Here is a 13,070-nt window from a genome sequence, read left to right as displayed (position 1 = left end):
GCCTCGGCGGCCGCCCCAAGGGGAGGCGAGATGATCACTCTCTGACTGGGTACTGGATACTGTTTTTGGTCGGGACTGTCTTCAGCTGCGCAATCCAGCGACCGTAGCGCGCCTGTCGTGGGGTGCTGTCACTAAAGTGGTTCCGCTTTACACCACTTCGGTACGTTGTTTGAGTCCGTGGCGCTGGCATCGACATTCTCACCGTAGTCGTTATTATTATTTTAAAAGATGCTAAAATGACATTTGTACAAAAGACCTTCAAACAATTACAATTTAGCCTAGCCTTGGGCGAAGGTTTTTTTTTATTGCCGGGTCGCTGGCTTAACGATACACCCATTTCGGATTACGACTTGATGAGGGTCTAGAGCTAAATCTGCCGACTAATGGGTGTATTTCCAAGTTGGCTTTCTATTTTTTTTTTTATTGCGGGACCGGTGAAACTATTCAGTAAATACTTAAGGTCTAATAATTCGAACTGCCGCCTCCGTCTGCGTGTAAAATCACAGTCACAGATGCAGGCGCACGTGTTTGCTTTGGCCTTTCTGTGAATTCAAGTCATGTATATACCTAGGGACATATCAAGTGATTCTGGCAAATCTGGCAATATTTCGATATTATTTCGATCTTACAACGTGCGTGGTTTATTTATGGTTTATTTGTGGCAACCACCAACTGTCAATGTCAATAATATTATCGAGAGTGGTTTATTTATGATATTATCCAATATTATCACACCAGCACACAGTGAGTGGTTTATTTATGAGCACACATCATTGTCCCGTCAGCTGTCAAAAATACCGGCGACGTTAATTAAAAGTCAACTCAAGTGAGAAAATTGTTCATAAATTCAATGTATTTAGGTCTCACCTTCATATTATGTAAATAATAATTATTTACCACTGTGGTCCGTGGTCTGGAAGTTGAAGGTCTATCGGTGATTTATTCTTTCTTTAGTCAGCGTTACATAATATCTTTAAGTATTGTTCGTCACAATTTGCGGAAGTAAACTTCTATTTGCTATTATTTGTGGTGATGAAAAACCCTCGAGGTGATTTTTCATCAAAACCAGCGCTATAAAATATGATTCATTCTGATGATGGATTGACGAGGTTTTCTAGTTATTACTTGGTCGCATTTATCTCTTAAAAGCAAACAAGGTCAATAAGGGTTAAAGTCATTGTAAAAAAAGGCTTTTCAATTTGTAATATGTAGTATATTTTACACTCCTAAATACACTGTAAATATGTAGTATAATATTAGGTATTGTGCTAAAATGGGTTGTATACAAATAGCACAAACACAGATGATGTAAGCTGAATGACAGTGCTAAACTTACACAGTGTATCATTTCTAATTGATAACATATTCTTCTTGCACTACACTGCCATCATACATAACCTACTTAAAAAAAATTTAACTAAACCTTTTTAATGCGTAACACACTGCAGAGACTTGCCTCACTTTTAGCACATCACAAGACCAATGATCATTATTCTTGAATTATTTGCCGATATAACTGTTAAAAATTGTGTAAATTAAATTTGAAAAAGTTCTTATGTACATTTTATATATTATTAAACTCTGTTTTTTTTAAATTTATTTAGTCTGTCTCAATGTATGAAGTATTATGTAGATAAATTAACAACTTAACAAATTATTATAAAACGTCTCACTCTACACTATATATATACAAAACCTACTCCTAAAAACTATACAGAACTGGAAACACCAATATTTCAGTGCGAATGTATAATCTTACTGTAAATCCATACGAAACTTTTGCAGGAACTGGTGAGCTCTTTTAACACTAGAAAGACCGGGTACGGCTCCATACCTATAAAGACCACAACGGTCATTTTGACCGCTGATAACATACGAGTTTATTATTATTGTAATTGTGTAATATTTGGCATAATATTAAATAAAAAAACAATAATTATGTAATGAAATAATTTATTTTTTTATAATATCCTAGGCACTTTCCGCAAACAGATTTCTTACAATTATCACATGTGTCAGTTGCTTTATTTTGTTTACATTTTTATTAATTTGACACTGTCGTCTTTTAGAAATTATATTTTCTGGTTCCCTTTCTGTCAATTCTTTAGGAGCAAACACAACTGGACCAGCTCTGGTATTTGTATATGCTGACCTTAGTTCTTCAACAAGCTTTAGAATAAAATTGTGACGAGATATATTTATTTTTGTTATCTTTTTATAAATTATCCATGCATTTATAGCGGCTAGATCAAGTATGTTGTAGAAAACGTGCACAGGCCACCTTCTACTTCCAGCTCTTACGGAATATTTACGAGCCATTTGGTCGATTATATCGACACCATATTTTGTAGAATTGTAAAATTCAATCGTTTCGGGAATTTTCTTTGTTCTGTCGCCAAATTGAACATCCGGATATACTGTACTCAATATCATTACATTTTTCTTCGGTTTTCCTTGATGAACAGTTAGTGTAGTACCATTGTTAGCCTTCAAAATAAATGATTCATAACGTGGAGTACAAATGGTTTTGCAAACTGCTGGTATTTCTCTCCTGGCCCTTTTCATCGTTTCGACAATACTTGTTTGTTCAGCTCGCAATTTCTCTGCCAGCTTCATCGAAGCAAAAAATTTTTCAGTTGTGATGTTTCGTCTTTTCTTGAGATATGGTTGTAATAGTTTCGTTATTACATATTCTGGTAGTGACTCATTTGAACTTTCTTCAGTTTTACCTAAATATGGAAATCCATTACATAGGTATTTAGTATCTACAGCCACCACAAGCCAATATTTTTCCAAATTTGTCAGGCTTATTTGCTATATACTGAGTAAATGGACAACGAGTTTTGCTAGGAAATAGCTTTTCATCGCCGGACTTTTCATACGGAACGTAACACAGATTACAGTTTTCAATGAACTTGTTCCAAATTGCCGATGCTAGTGCAAATTTATCAGTTGCCTGTCGTGAAGATCTCGTAATTAGCAAATATTTAATAATTTTTTGAATCTGTTCTTACTTTTAGTTTCTTTGAATATGAGGAGTCCCCATAATATCGACTATAATAAGTCTTTTAGAACTTTATTGTTTTCAACATATCGCTTCGCAGAAGGGTGTTGGGCCTGCAACTTCTCTGAGTACATTTTGTCAATTACGTCTTCCTTGCTGGCTGGAAGTACTCTGAGTATGTGATGTACAGGTCCATTCTGTACTGTCAACTGCAACCATCTCTCAACATCATCTCCAATTTCCGGAAGGTCTGTTACTCTTGCAGAAAAACGTCCTCCAAGTTGTGTAGATCTCCCTCCGCGGCTGCCTCTTATTCTAAACCCTCGACCATGACGATTTGAAATCGGATTTCTAGGAAAAGATGTCGATGTCATCTGAAGATCTTCATCTGATTCTGTAGCGTCCGATGAAGAAATATTGGGCTCCAAAACAAAAACGGTGTCATCAATTTTACTGGCGCGACATTCTTCATCTGACTGATCCTCTGCAATGTTTTGAAGTCTTGCTAGTTCTTCCATTATATCCAACTCGGTAAGATTTCTACGAGCACTCATATCGATATGATATTATGTTATATCGATATGATATTAGTAGTAACATGTTTAAGGTGGAATGGGTATATTTTAAACTTGAATAAAGAAGATCCTAAACAATCCCAGCTCAAAATGGCCCCAACGGTCACATTGACCGCGGCGGTCTTTGTAGGTATAAATCATTATATTTCGATAAATAAATAAGGTAGGTACCTGTTTTTTTTCACCATAGTCGTTAAATCGTGAATTATGAAAAGTAAAAAAAAATCAGATCATTACCATAAATTTTAACCAAAATATCGTCATATTACATCGTGAAACGGTCAAAATGACCGCTTCGGTCTTTCTAGTGTTAATTTATGTACATTTTAAAATAAGGCCGATTATGACATAATATGTAATGGTACCTGATAGCGAATCCATCGAATATGTACCACTTTTGGCATATATGTAATTATTATACAAAAAGCAACTACCTATGTATTTTGTATATTACCTAATCTAGACAACTTTAATAATTTGATAGTTAACACCAACAATATATTAAGCACATTCTCAATCTATACTATAAGTTATAATATGTTTTTACAGACGATACACCGACATAAAGCATAGTGTAAAGCATGATATTTCTTACGATTCATAAGTAGTAGGGCGTACGTACGGCATACAATCCTTTCTTCATTTTATCATAATAATCTGACACTTTGGGAAAAACCCAAAACTTTATACCTATGTAGCAAATTGCTGTACGTCTTTTTCATTTGATCTCCACAGATAATTATTATTGTATTGAGTTACGCCATCAATAGTTAAAGATCAAATTCGTGATTGCACGCAGTTTGTATAGAATATTATTGCATATCTCCATCGTATTAAGTTTACTTATAACAGTAACCATATGCATAAATATAACACATTATATTAATCTTATCGATCGACAATAGATACAAGAAACTATCAATTTTGAAATACTTCCTGAAAGAATGTGTATATTATGTGAACTAAACAATTCAAAATTTTTATTTCCATCACAATATAATTATGGTAATACTGCTTAGCTAACTAAGGACCGTTATTATATAATGGAGAAATAAATGCAAGAAATAGCTGTCCGCTGACAGGTCTAAGCTTATGTGTCAGATAAGCTAATATTTGTAATATGAACATTTCAGGTAACAGACAGCAGTTAGTTACCGTCTGGTGTAATTTAACGTGTAGAAGATTGCCTTAACTCCCAGATATAACAAATAAGAGTACCGATGGGGTGGTTGGAAAGTGGTGGTTTGTTAGCACCATGTTAACGGATAGATAACAATATCGGCATTTTATTAGGAATACTGAAGATTACACTATCTAATGTTTTTGCATAGGCAACCTTATATGGATACTATAATATCGGCCCAAATATTTTCAATTTAAAATAAGTCACTTAAATGCATTTAATATTGGTGTTTTATAGTTACTATTATTATTTAATATTTTCGTTGACCTAAATTAGTACTTTGGCATTATTAATTATTATGGGAGAGCTAATTTACCATCTAACACCTACACAAAAGTTTTATTAAAATTGAGCATACATAGTTTTTTTGCATAAGGACATAATATTAGTATTTCAAATGAAGTAATTTGCACAATATTATCCTTTATCAATATTCTTAAGCTGGTGTATTCAATCGTACAGCGTTATAATGTTTTCCTAGATTTGTGGGCATATTTAATAACCTTATTCATCATTGCAATATCATCTTTTTATATCTCTCATTTATACAGATTGCAATAATCCACTACATTGCCTTTCGCTGCCAGCAATATTTAAACATGTAACAATTTCACTCGAGGCATAATGTTCATCCATTAATCTCCGAATCAATACATGAAATAGTAAATGTACCCAAATAAAGAGCAAATAATGACAATGACCCAAACAGCGCTGACAGTTTTGCAGAACCTCACCAGCAGGAACAATAAGAGCTACGGTTGACTAGTCGCATGTATCATACAGTTCCTCAAGTCCCGAGCGGAGTTGCACACGTCCACCACCGAATCTACCATCTCCTGTACGGCAGACACGCTGGGGAAGTTTAGGGCGGCATTCTTCGCTTTGGAAACCGTCATCGCCAAACCATTCGATAGCCCATCCGAACAGGCGAGAACTTTAGACTTAAACTCGGTATTCTCAACATTTTTGTGCACCGTATCACCGATGTAGACGAGTCTATGTGCGTGCAGCACTACAAACTTTCCGTGAGCCAAAAAGGCGGCAGGAGGTTGATTGCGTTCAACCGACTGCAAGAAGGCATCTATAGCGGTCGTCAGATATTCAAAATACGTCATTGTCTGTTTGGCGTAATATAAAATCAATTGTTTATCATTGGGGGCCATATTATTTTCATTCAATTGTACATTTGTCGTTGAATAATCGGCATCCTTTATAACAGTGTCGAAAGACTTTTTAAGTTCGTTCGGCAGAGAATCTTTTATTTCTGCGTGTTTTTTATCTACAGATTCTCTAGATTCTAGTTTAACATAGTCGTATTCTTCGACCCATTCTCCTACGCCGTTGGTTTTGGATTTCTTAAAGAGCAAAGTGGAGTTTCCTTGAATGAAGGATGCAGTCTGCCGAACATCCTCAGTGAGAGCTCGGGCGCAGGCTATCAGCTGGTCCAGAGCATCGGGGCTGGAAGTGTCATGGTTCTCGTCGTCTGGCCTGCAGAGGAGTTCTATGGACCAATTCAAGGCGTCCAAATTCTCAATAACATTATTTACAAGTCTATCGGCATCTCTCAGTGCCTTAACGAGGGGACGAAGTTTAATGGTCAAACCTAAAACAAATTAAATACAAAATTAAAAATATCATCATTTTAGGTCAAAAGATAAGAGTTAAGTCAAAAGTTTTCCCATACACATTTGTTATTGAAAAGTCCAGCAATAAAAGATAATCGATTGATAAGAAAATGATTGATTAGCGGGTTGATAAATAAGTAATACCTTTATCGTGTGCATTAGCAGCGTTCCCCAGGGTGCCCTCGGTGAACTGTGCAAGGTCATGCAGGGCGGCCCTCAGCCGAGTGGAGCCCAGTCTTACATCCAGCAGCTGATTGCTCATGGCAGCATGAGAACGCCATCCAGGTCGAACAAAACCTGAACAAATAACCACAAAAGTTATACACAATGCTTTGCAAAGATTTGCTTGCTATTTTCAGTGTTAGAAGAATAGAATTCTATGTTATAAAGATTGTAATAAAGCGGAAAACAAGTTCCAATATAACTTGACAAATTAATCATTACATACAGTGAAACTCTCTTGCAGGTTATAAAAAACATAAATATATGTAGGACAATCTTATGTACGGTTTCCATATTCAGTATATTTTCAAATTCAGTTTTCAGGGAACTGCAAAAAACAAAACTTCTCGAGCTTGAAACTTATGATGTGTGAACCTTGTGTGCTGGTTTTAAACTGTTGTATTCATAAATCCAGCAGCTTACTTGTTTAGATTTACTAATAGTTCTAGAATATTGTCTTTGTGTTTCTTCCAACACATTATGTTAACCATTATAATAAGTAGTTGATCAGCACCTAATAATCTAGAAATGGAGTCTGTGGCCTCCATCTGCAGCCTCTCCAGCATGTGGAGGGCCTCCGCCCACTCCAGGGGCAGCTCCTTGGGCAGCGGGTTGGGAGGCGGCACGTCGTAAGTCTGGCCGGGCCCAGGGCTTTGGTTGCGCAGCGTGTTGGGTGTGTAGTTAGAGCCACGTGACTTAGGGATGTCGTAGTCTGGCATGTTGGCAAGGGAAGACCTGGAAAAAATTAAAGTTTGTAAAAATCTCCCCTGTTATAAAATTTTATTAAAACAATAAAAAAATAACATTTTATAATTTCCTTTATGATATTATTACATTATTATACTATGGTAATTAGTGTCAATTTTTCTGTAAAGTGTCGCTTATTTTTTAAAATAATATACTTGGCGTACTGATGCATAGTTTTCAGCCTTAATGTACTGCAACGTGTCTCTGGTACTAACAAATGCTTCAACATTATTTAAAATAATATACTTGGCACACCGATGCATAGTTTTCAGCCTTAATGTACTGCAACATGTCTCTGATACTAAAAAATGCTTCAACATTATTTAAAATAATATACTTGGCACACTGATGCATAGTTTTCAGCCTTAATGTACTGCAACACGTCTCTGATACTAACAAATGCTTCAACATTATTTAAAATAAAATACTTGGCACACCGATGCATAGTTTTTCAGCCTTAATGTACTGCAACATGTCTCTGATACTAACAAATGCTTCAACATTATTTAAAATAAAATACTTGGCACACCGATGCATAGTTTTTCAGCCTTAATGTACTGCAACATGTCTCTGGTAGTATCAAATGCTTCAACACCACTTTTTTTCAAACTAATAAAGTGATTTATTTTTGTAGTATTATAGCCGTGTTACGCTACCTCCTTCTTTAGCCAATGTTTCGGACAGTATTACAGAGTCCATCATCAGGGCAGATATGTGATATGTGTTGCTGTCCGAAACGTTGGCTAAAGAAGGATGTAGTGTAATGATGCACAATGTGGCATAATACCCCAAAAATAAATTACTATAATACTTTTGGCTGCGAAAATCTCAAATCATATCCAACAAATTGTTATATTTGTTCATGGTTGTTTTCTATCGTAAACATTTAAAAGCCCCCTTTATCACTACTAAAGGGTAGATTAAAACCTACATTAACTAGATAAAAATCAATACCTGTTACTAGAAGACATGGAATCCATTGTAAGTGAGCTGGCACTGCTTGAAGGTGTCAACTGCTGTTGGTGAAACAGTGTCAGGCTGGCAGGGGCCCTGGGCACATCGTACCAGTCCCCAGAGCCCGGGTTAGCTGATACACAGCCTGGAGGAGCAGTTCCGTGTCCCTGACCCTGGAACCTCGGCAGCAGGGATCTCGGGGCATCATAAGTGGCAGAAACTGGAATGGATCGTGGCACATCGTATGTTTCCATTCCTCCTTGCATGTGGGGAGGGAGGTGTGACTGGTTGTTGTGGATTGAGTTAATATTGGGGTGGGGGGAGTGAAGGGACAGGTGCGGGGGTGTTTGTGTGCGGGGTGAAGTAAGGTGTGACTGGTGCAGGGATATGTGGGTCTGTGAAGGGGAGGGGGAAGGACAGAGATTCTGCGGTTGCTCGTAGATGTACAAGTCTCCCACTCGATGCGGCAACAGTACCTGAAATAGAAAAAAATATATTTTGAAATAATTACACACTTTATACGGGCGAAAACAAGGGTCCCATTAGAGAAAATGAATTTAGTTTTTAAACAGCTATATCTTTGACAATAGTACATATATTTTAGTGAATTTTTTTACGTAGTACTCACCACACCCCAACTATAAATTTTTTGTCTCAAATTAAGCTTACTTTTGTAATACGACTCCATAATCTAAAGTTGGGGTCAGTGTTGGGTCATTTAGTAATGTTTTATTTGTAAAAAATGTAGGTATTTTTTGTTACGTTACAATTTCATTTGCTCAAATCATTACAAATTTTTTTTTCTTTTTTTTTTTTTAAAGAAAGACAAACATTCCCGGGTTACGAATAACCTGACAATATTTGAAAATCTCCTACTTAACTACTCTCTCCTACTAACTTCCTCATTTCTAGTGCAATAAGTGGAAGGATGTATTACCCGTTCTACGGGTTTAAATATAGTTTACTTTTGATAAAACATCCTTCCATACGAAAGACAGGGATTTAAAGGTATGGGAAGACTTGGTTCATTTTTTTTAAATACATATACATATAGTTGGGACCCTTATAAAGAGATAAGTATAAACGATGAATTTGAAATTATCGGACAGCAGTGCTTTTGGACCGGCGTAAAAGGTAGAACTACCCTTCCCAGACAAAGTGTGATAATAATGTCTGCATAATCAATCCACCAACTGAAGGATAATAGCCCCCTAAAAACAGTAATAAAAATAAAAGGGTTAGGTAAGAAGAGAAATAATTGCATCCGAAAAAACTTTTCTGTTCAAATGCAATTTAACCTTTTTTTTCTCGTTTATCAATTAAAAAAGCAACTGCCAGCATTTGTAGTGGCCATTCACCGTAGTTTCCATTTGCGCAGTTCTGGGTCAGTACCTACTCGGCAGTCGGCACTACTATCCAAATACTACGAAACGTAGCGTGTGATGTAGCCTCTCGTACCAAACATCCGTAGTACGCCTAGCTCTACCTATACTAGATGAGTAGGTGAGTAGCTACTACGGTCGTAGCACGTTCCGGCTCGTGGCCACGAAGTATGAATAAACTCCAGGCCGTTTCGCTATTCCAGGAGTTTTTTTTATTCCACGTTCGTTATATACAAAGCCCCTTTCCATGTTTTGCGACAGTTCAGTGAAGTTTATTTTGCATTCATTTAATTTCGTTACATTTACACTACTTGCCGAATGTAGAATAAACCATCATTACGTTTTTATAGGCACGTAAATTACCTACATTTGTTTGCAGTTCTTTTGTCCATTTTGTAACTTTGGATTTCCATAAAATCGGATATGCGTAATTTAAGCAATTTTATTATTGAATTTCATAGTTTTATAATTAGTATTATTATAATTAAATGCGTTTAAGATTAACGATTGATTTTATTCATTAATTTCATTCATTTAACATTTATATCCAGCTAACAATAAAAAACACCTCTAATATAATAGAACTTCCTTCTTCTTCTGGCGTTAGTAAGATTAGATTGTTAATATTAATTTTAGTTGTAAGTTGCTAAATATGTAAATACTCGTATATATGACGTTAAGATAGTAGTTATAGGCCTTAGTCGTAAGTCACTAGATATAAGTCTCGGAGATAAGTCAGTAGTTCTAGTATTAACTATTTAAGAAATACATTTGTACAGCGCCCTTGAGGTGATTTCTCACGAAAACGGCGCTATATAAATTAGCCAAATATTATTATTATAACAAACCTCATTGTTTTTTATTTGTGTTCCAGGTCCGGTCAATCTAGTCAAGATGGTAGCCGTGTTTGAGAGTTTCTTTTTATTCCACCAGTTAAAAATAAATAGAATGATCTTACATAAAAAAATAGTATCTAGTCAAATTGTTTCGAAAACAATTGTAGGTAGTCTATAGCACTGATTTACAAGACTTGACGCAGCCCTGACAGTATGGAAATAATGCGTGGCAATTCAGCTACCTAGTACCTACGCAAGTCTTGGGTTTAAATGATGTTATTACAAAACCCTTCATCAAAGTCTGAAACTAGGCACTCGGAAAGATATTAGCAAAATTAATCCTAAACTGTTGTCAGCTTTTAAGGGCGTACTTACCGCCTACTTATCTGGGGGCAGTTCTTACCCTTCGATAAGCCGGATCGACTGGTGCGGCGTCGGACACGGAGCATACATATACGGGTATATATTATATTCAATATGCCCCGTGTCCCTGGAGTACAGGTAGGCTGGTAGTTTGGTAGGCGGGAGGTATTTTATATTTCATGGAGATAGCCCGATACGTGATACACCTGACCTAGTTGGGTTGGGCTAAAGGATGCCAATCAAGTTGCCACTTCGGGCAGAATGGATTACCGTGGGATTACGGTAAATCACGTACATCCACATTGTATACACAGCACGTAAGATAATTACTTAGTACCTACGCAATTTACGGGATACGCCGAATTTTAAATATTCTGGGATAGGTAGGTACATTGGTGAAAATTACGGGAAGCTTTCCGAATTATACTAGTTGAAAAAATAAAAATAATTCAATCTATTTTAATAATAAATAATGCAACTGAATACGAAAAGAGAAGAAAAAATTTCATTTAAACTCCTTGAAGAATATGAACGTCGAGAGCGTACATCCAAAAATAACCCATGCAGAAGAATAGTAATATTCTAACCTTACTATTTATTATTATTGAGGTATGTTATTATAGCCTTCTTGTCACTATATTTCATGCAGTTGAACACATGTATAATTTCTGCGAAACATTGCCAACTGAATGCAATCTAGGTACAAGCGAGTATCTAAATGACTCAGTCCTGATATTGTTGTTATTGTGTAATTTTCGATCGAGTAGTTCTGTTGTTATGCTGAAAGTGATTAGTAAATCAGTTCAGTATATAATTCCACTAACAATTTAAAAAATAAAAGTCAAGTCGGAAACAAGCCTTCTATCTGAGAATTTTAATAATTTCATCAAGTGTTTGTATTTATAGTTTCTATAGGTAGACCTGGTTTTGAAAGAAGCAAAGAGTGCTGCCAAGACATAGTTATGTGGCGGTCTATCTCCTCTGACTACCCCTTTATGGAAACGGCGTGGTGGTTTGTTGGTTAACTATAACAATATTCATTTAGTATTTGACGGCCTCCGTGGTCGAGGGGTAAGGATCTTGACTAGCAAGCCGAAGGTCGTGGGTTCAAATCCCGGCCTGGGCAAGTACATTTTACTTGATTAATTTGTGATATTTAAAAATTTGTTAATTTAAAATAATAATAATAATATATATAGTAGGTATACTTGCGGCACGATCCAGAATGGAAGATGATCTCAGTATATTCCTGGTGTAAGACCGCCATTTAGAATTGAAACGTTACTTGAAATGGTTTTAGCTATCTTTGGTGACCAGATCTGAATGGCCAGGTACTCCCCTAACTTAATCTTCCCTAATACCTTCAGCCGTACAATACACCACAATTGGGGATGTCATAGTTTCACTGGCTTCAGTGCGGTATTCACATTTAAATAAAAGAGTTATTTTGCAATACAGTAAAAGAATAAAACCCTCCCTACACCCCTAAACTCTCCCAAGTCCGCCCACAGATGTTCGTGGATCCTGGGAACGCTGGGAACTGAATAAGTCCATTTACAAATCTACATGGTTTACTTAGGATCCCCATTCCCAAGACATTTCCTTATTTATTCTTTCCGTGTTCAAAATACCTTTGATCGCAAATCTTATACAGATAGGTATTTACGCAGTCTTTTATGTGAGTTTTTATAAGAAATGTTGTCTGATGTTATTTTAATGGAAAAGAAAATAGTGGCCATGATACATTTACGTTGTTATATGATCAAAAAATCGTTACTTTATCTACAAAGCAGAAAATCGGCGTGTTGAAAGAGCAAAAACTCTTGAACAGTGAATTCTGGCATTATGAAATTTACACAGACTTTTATGCCTGGAATTTTCAGGTCAGCACATCTATTTTCAGCCAACAATATCAGCTTTTAGATACATATACCATACCCCTTACTAATACACGTCTTTTAAGTTGTACACAATTGATAAACAACGATTCACCATACATTAAAGATTGTGTAAAATTTAAAACACGTTTATTAGTAAGGGGGTAAGGGTGTAATAAAATAAGACAAGCCAGATTGCTTGATCCATTTTGTTTTAAATCTTAAGTGATTCCGAATAAAATGCTAAGTGCCCTAAGTGATTTTTGACAACATGGCGCTATAGGAAGTATTAATGTGTTATT

The 13,070-nt window shown here is 36.0% G+C and overlaps 1 protein-coding gene across 1 annotated transcript in view; it reads right to left on the bottom strand.

The window, feature by feature from the left end:
* Window positions 1-407: 407 nt before the first annotated feature.
* The window catches only part of LOC149422737 (breast cancer anti-estrogen resistance protein 1-like), a 193,934-nt gene continuing 181,271 nt past the window's right edge, over window positions 408-13,070 (bottom strand). Inside the window, exons 4-7 of the mRNA XM_089633486.1 lie at window positions 8,311-8,786; window positions 7,124-7,344; window positions 6,532-6,684; window positions 408-6,365 (exon numbers count right to left, since the gene is read on the bottom strand). Of these exons, the coding sequence (XP_089489612.1) occupies window positions 5,515-6,365; window positions 6,532-6,684; window positions 7,124-7,344; window positions 8,311-8,786 (1,701 nt within the window). The 3' untranslated portion in view covers window positions 408-5,514. The remainder of the gene's footprint in view (window positions 6,366-6,531; window positions 6,685-7,123; window positions 7,345-8,310; window positions 8,787-13,070) is intronic.

The sequence above is a fragment of the Hesperophylax consimilis genome, chromosome 7 (genome assembly GCF_061612785.1).
Source record: "Hesperophylax consimilis isolate HC1 chromosome 7, BYU_Hcon_1.0, whole genome shotgun sequence".
Classification (NCBI taxonomy): Eukaryota; Metazoa; Arthropoda; class Insecta; order Trichoptera; family Limnephilidae; genus Hesperophylax; species Hesperophylax consimilis.
The sequence above is the reverse complement of the archived record's forward strand: the minus strand, read 5'-3'. Positions and strand labels throughout refer to the sequence as shown.